We start from the raw sequence: 6,553 nt of genomic DNA, 5'->3' as shown, positions 1-6,553 counted from the left end.
ATGTACCAAATGTGACAGTTCTATTTGATATGAAAAACGATATATTATTATTCTTTTCGTACGTTTTTTTTTCATTTGTTTCGTCAAAATCCTAAAAGTGTTACTGTTCTAATTAAGCCACGTAATAATTGAGGGTGGTTAATACAGATTATCAATGTCAGTCAAGATGAAACTCATTTCAGATAACTGCAAATTACTTGTAATTTTTTAAGTTTATTTAATGTTACGATGTTTGACCACAATGATATTCAAACATTTTTGTGAAATTACTCCACTAGTTTGTAATAATTATTAATACAAAGATGGGACACTAAGAAAAAATCCCTTCGATCCGGCTGGATTCAAACCAACGTCTTCCAGCAAACCGTGGCAGACGCTCTGCCAACTAAGCGACGGAACGAACTAACGGACCTTACGAATTTTTCAATGTGCTTGTTGCAGCTCTTTGTTTCTTGTTTTGACCGACTTTTTTGCCGCAGCGCCATCTGTGAGAAATCTATGTCTTCAAATTAACTGGTTAACAACCAATGCTTGTTAGCAGGTCGCCGAGGATGCTCGGCCATTAAACTTCTGCTGACACGGAGTGAGGAGCCGAAGTCATGACAAAGAAGTTCGAGTTCAACTGGCAGATTTCCGTCCCAGAACCGCTGCTCAAGGTACGTCTGTTACTGGACACAGATTCTTATTAGGCCCAGTTTTCACGACACCTAAGACAAAGTAAATAGCTGGAACGTCGTGAATGGGCTTTTCAGAGCCCTATTGAGAGAGCTATATTGAGAGAGAGGTAGCTTCTCCATCGAAATAATAATAATAATTTGCCAGACAACTACACCAGTACTCCAGTTGCCAGGTCCCAAGGGGTTTTACTCTGGAGCACTATAGACCAGAACCAATTTTGCAAAGTTTTTTCCCAAGTTGTTCATACACGGGACCTCCGCATGCAGCGCCCACAGTGCAAACCAGGGTTGTTGCGAATATCAGCATCCACATCCGCGGATATTCAGCATACAATATTCGCATCCGCATTTATCGATGCTGATATTCTTTGCGGTTTGTTAATTTCAGTTAATTTTTGAAATGAAGCAACTACATGAAATTCTAAGCGTAAATTCCAGTGGAGGATATAAGCTTCTTGCTTGTAACGCAATGTTTGTGCGCATTTGAATCGAGTCACTTCACAATTAAATTCACAGCGCGTTTGTGGCGCGTAGTCACGCAGATGACGCGCGTCTTAAGCGCTCGTAGTTGAGCGCGTATAAAATACGCTGTGTGCATAGGCTCTTAGACCTCCTGAATATAAGCTACTGGCTTAATGAATCGATTCACTTCAGCGCATTTGCACATATTTACGGCGCATATAAAACAAGCCGTATGCAAAGGCTCTCAAAGACACGCTGGAATAATTTACAAACCTTCCAGAAACAGACTGTAAGCAAAAAAATCAGCTCAACTGTTTTTTTAAATATAACTTTGATAAAATACCAGAACGATTAAGCTAGGCTTATATTACAATACCAAAGAAAATAGAAAGCTTTCATGTAGACAGATTTAGTAAGGATGCACATTTTTCGCTGATGTGTAGAAAACCTGCATCAACAACAACCCAGACGCAAACTGTTAGAACGTTGCGTACTACGTCCGATTAATATCAGTTCCGAATACGAAAAATTGCGGTCCGAAATGTCACAGGGAGCATTTTATGTCTGGATGTACAAGCGATATTTGTATTTTCTCAAATTCAAATTGGAGTTAGTGCACAAGCGACATCCGAAGTGGATCAGAGTTTTCTAGATCTGTATAATCTCGGATTTGGAACAAATACGAATCGGATGTATTGCGCAAACGCACTTAGGTCACCGAGTCGTTATTTCGTAGACGGTTCGGTTTAGATTTCTAAGTTATGTTACATTTTTGAATGTTTTGATTAGTAATTACCTCTCGCTAAGAGTGAAGAAAAGCATCGTGATGAAACGACGTCCGTAGCCCCTCGTATTATGCCAGGGTAGCAGACTATGGCCTGAACCTTCGCATTATGGTAGACCCGCGATGTTCCAGATTCATAAATTTACCCGCAGCTAAATTCTTATGTATCTATAGTTATAAGTAGTGTTGCCAGGCGTCCGGATATAGCCGGATATTGTTAGGCTTCTGGATGCGTGTCGGACCAAATTAAGCGGGCCGACTTGTCCGACTTTTGTTAATAATAATAATAGTATCGTTTATTGCAAAACATATTGTTACATTTAGGTCTTATAGTAATTGGTAAAGTATCAAACCATGTACCATGTAAGGGCGCAGCAATGTCAATTTTTAACATATACATTATTAATCACAATATTATTACAATGAAAATAAATAAATCTAAGCAAATATATTCAGAAAGTCAAATGATTGTCAAATTTAAATTTAAAGTATTTTAAAAATAAATCAATTTATTTATTAATAATTAATCATTTAATAATAATTATTAGTTAAATTAGGCTTCTTATATTTAACCAAGTTTTGTTTAATTTTGTTTTCGATGGATAATCATTATATATATAGATTAGATAGGCAATAAATAATATTAATAATAAAGTGGACTCAATTCTGTTGTAGTATAAGTAGACTATATTTTATAGTATAATTGCGACATGTGATGCGTATTGCTTGGTTAGCGAGTGTTTATGTTTTAATTTAATTTATTTTCTCGATTATATTCTGGAAGCTGAACAATGAACATGTCTTTTGTGATTTTTTAGTGATAAATGATCAAAAAAATATGTAGTGTTGTTTAAAAAAAAAATTAATTAAAACTACGTCACAAAATCCTTAAAAACGTAGAGTGTCTGGCCTTTTTACCTAAATACCCGGCTAACCTGCTGGTCTGTCCGGTAAATCAGTTTTAAGACCTGGCATCCCTACTTATAAGTATATATTATGGTGTACCTAGAGGTATGTGATCGTTCCATTTTGTCCAGGGCGCGGTTTTCGACAGATGGACGGAAGAAAAGGACAACACCGAGCTGGAGCAGAACTGTCTGTTCAAGGTCGACGAATATGGCTTCTTTATCTACTGGAAAAGCGAAGGCAAGGTATGCATACGCACATAAATCTTGGAAACACTAAACTGTCAAGCTTTACGTCATCTTGACCTTGTATGATAGGTCTATTCTATTATATTAAGCAACATATTATTATATTAGACAAAAATCATAACTTTTAGTAACAGTAGATTGTCAAAGAATTCGTCCAGTGAAGTACAGCCACCTTACCTGTTTCTGCTGCCAAGCGGTAATGTATTACTGCGTTACGGTTTTGAAAGGTAAGGGTGCTAGTGAAATTATAGGCACATGGGACTTGTCAACTTATGCCTCAGGGTGATGGGCGCAATTGCAGTGGCTATCACATGTATGCGATTTAAAGCTCTGAGTGACACTACAACTGCTATGGATGCGCATGACTTGTTAGTGTCCCGTCACTCGGTATCATAAGAAAAGTCGTAGAGTGTTATTTATATCTAAAGTTTCAAGCTTGACGTGGTCTTGACCTCTGTACCCATTGACCCCTGTACCCCTGCCCCTTTGTAACTTACATTAATTTAATAATGATAACTTTTCATATATAAAAAAACCTTAAAAAGTTCGTGTAATTACATCTATTTCCAAGTTTTGTTGAAATCAGTTAAATGGGATCAATAATGAGGTACCCCCTTTCCAACAAAAAAAAAATCGTCAAAACTCGGTCGAAAATATTTTAAAAAATCAGTTTCGTCTTATTAGATGAATGTTCATATATTCAAATGGAGTCATTTTACGATTTTATACATATATTCAACTGATACTTAATACATAAGAATGCTCAGCACCCCAAAATAGACAAAAACCTAATTTCAAATTCAAAATGTTGATGAAGGCACCGACTGGAATTTAATTCTCATGCACACGTGTTCAGGTTCGAGTCGGGATAAACCGTGGTTTATTTCCCAAGAGGTGAGAGTTATACATGCATAACTATGTATATGTATACACCTATACATTACAGAGTGTATTTTTAAATGGGATAATATGGGGAAATCCGAAACCATAGAAGATACAAAGCAGCTGTTTTAGGAGTCTTTAACACTTTTTCATAGACAATTTTTTGGTCAAGCGTGAGTTGTCCATAAAAATGAATAAAACTGATCAAATTTTTTTCTTGTGCTGAACGTCTCAGTTTCATGAAGGGATTGTTTCATTGAATGGGACCAAAAATCAGGATAGCAGATGTTGGTCAAATTTCATAAAATAGTTTTTCGCACAAAATGAATAAAATCGATGAATTTTTTAATGCTAATAAACTCAGGTTCTTATAAAAATGACTGCATAATATTGGAAGAAAAAAATTGCGATGACAAAAATTCGTCAATATGAATGAAAACATACAAAATTAATAACATTTTATTAAATTTCACCAACTTCAGTTATCTCGATTCTTTTTTTCCCATACAATAAAATCATTCTTATAAGAAACGGAGTCTTCAGCATTAAAAAAAATGTTGATAAATTTTATTCATTTTTATGGACAACTCACGCTTGACCAAAAAATTGGCTACGCAAAAATTCTTTTCACAAAGAAATACTTAATGGTTCCTAAGACAGTTTCCTTGTATATTCTATGGTTTCGGATTTCCCCGTACTGGCTCATTTGAAAAAAAAAAACACTCTGTAGTGGTACACCCGAGTATATGCAAGATATGGAACTGTATCCTCGGTGTCATTGTCATGCGATGCTGACATTCAGGGTCGTTCTAAGTGCAATGAAAATACATTAATAAGTCCGTATTTTTATTACGCCGCCTCCTCCTAAAGACTCAATAATAGCAATTTTTTTTTCATGATACTAAGAGACGATACGAGCAAGTTGTGCGCCAGTGGTAAGTGACACGCCTGTTTGTAACAGTTGCAGCTGGCACATGGGGCACTACCACTGCGCCCGTCATCTTGAGACAGGTTGAGGTTGAAAAGTCCCATGTGCCTGTAATTTCCCTAGCACCCTTACCCTTTAAAATCGAAAAGCAATATTGCTCACACTACTTGGCGGTGGAAATAGGTAAGGCGGCAGTACTTCCCTGAAGTCATTCACAAGGAAGTCTGTTCCACGCGTACACACTAGTACCTCGTTACTGTATCTGCCACGTTACTGTTACAGCTTGCTAATGAATACTGTGGCCTTCACAACCGAAACGCATTTATGTTCACATTAATGATTGGCAGAAATAGGCAAGGTGGCTGTACTTCCCTGGACAAACTCACAAGGACCTCTACTGTTTCTAAGTAAATCCTATACAATTAGATAAACATTTATGAAGTAATATATTCAATAAACTTAAAAATTACAATGATTAAAGCGACATCTCTAGTCAGCAATGGTAGCTGTAAAGGTACCTCTCTGAGTCAAGAAATAAATTTCTCACAGATGGCGCTACGGCAAAAAGTTGTTAAAAACCAAAAACATAGATCTGCAAGAAGCACATTGAATGTAAGATCTGCTGATTCGTTCCATGGATTAATTAATAAAGAAGAAGACGTCGGTTTGAATCCGGCCGGATCGAAGGAATTTTTCCTAAGTGTTCGATCTTTTTGTATTAATAATTATAACAAACTAGTGGAGTCATTTCACAAAAAAATAATTGAATATCAATTCAATAAAAATTTAAATACAGTGAGTAGCGACATCTCTAGCCAGGGCTGGTAGTTGTAAAGGTATATCTAACTGAGTGACGAAATATTTTCATAGATTTCTCATAGATGGCGCTATGTCTCTTTGAAAAACCAAATACAAAGATACGACAACAAGCACAAAATTCGTGAGGTCCGCTGGTTCGTTCCGTGGCTTAGTTGGTATAGCGTCTGGCACGGATTGCCTGTGAGTGCTGGTTCGAATCCAGCCGGGTCGAATGAATTTTTTTTAATATTTCGATCTTTGTTATAATAATTATAACTAGTGAGTAATATCACAAAAAAATATTAACTATCATGGTAGTAAATTGACGTAAGATTCCACAAACTTTAAAAATTACATTATATCTACCTACTTGATACACAGTTGAAGTTTTCAAAAAGACACTGTAAACCGATGAAAAGCAACCAGATAATAAAAGCATGTGCTTTTTATAGGTATATACCTACATGAAAGGAGTGATGTCATGATACAAAGTATGGTACAGCATTGTGATTTCTGCGTTACCTATAATGTTATTATCGCTCTGTCCCCCTTCCAGTCCATCAAGCGTCCCATTCATGCAAACAATGTTCACTCCTCTTTGTATTGGACAATAGGAGAAATGAGTGGTGGAAATAGGTCATTATAAGGCGATTAGGGTCAACCGGAGAGTGTCAGCTTACCCTTTGATTTTCGGTCATTGAATCGCCAACGCGATAATGGTGTCAGACATTTTTTTTTAGATTGAAATTTTGTGGCTTAACATTTTCAATGCCATTTTACAAATGTCTGGTTTTTAGTAATTAGTAAATACATAGTAGTAGAAAAATTGTTCGTCCTTAAGGACAGGCTAAGGCGTCTAATTGGCCAT

The 6,553-nt window shown here is 36.4% G+C and overlaps 1 protein-coding gene across 2 annotated transcripts in view; it reads left to right on the top strand.

Moving 5' to 3' along the window:
• The first annotated feature begins 534 nt into the window (after nucleotides 1-534).
• LOC113238118 (1-phosphatidylinositol 4,5-bisphosphate phosphodiesterase) overlaps nucleotides 535-6,553 on the top strand; it is a 60,578-nt gene continuing 54,559 nt past the window's right edge. For both annotated transcript variants that reach the window (XM_026474845.1, XM_026474844.1), the window contains exons 1-2: nucleotides 535-656; nucleotides 2,961-3,074. In XM_026474845.1, the coding sequence (XP_026330630.1) occupies nucleotides 600-656; nucleotides 2,961-3,074 (171 nt within the window). In that variant the 5' untranslated portion in view covers nucleotides 535-599. The remainder of the gene's footprint in view (nucleotides 657-2,960; nucleotides 3,075-6,553) is intronic.

This window comes from Hyposmocoma kahamanoa, unplaced genomic scaffold (assembly GCF_003589595.1).
Source record: "Hyposmocoma kahamanoa isolate Upper Pololo Valley unplaced genomic scaffold, ASM358959v1 95, whole genome shotgun sequence".
In the NCBI taxonomy this organism is placed as follows: Eukaryota; Metazoa; Arthropoda; class Insecta; order Lepidoptera; family Cosmopterigidae; genus Hyposmocoma; species Hyposmocoma kahamanoa.
Note: the sequence above shows the minus strand (reverse complement) of the source record. Positions and strands in the feature narration are given on the sequence as shown.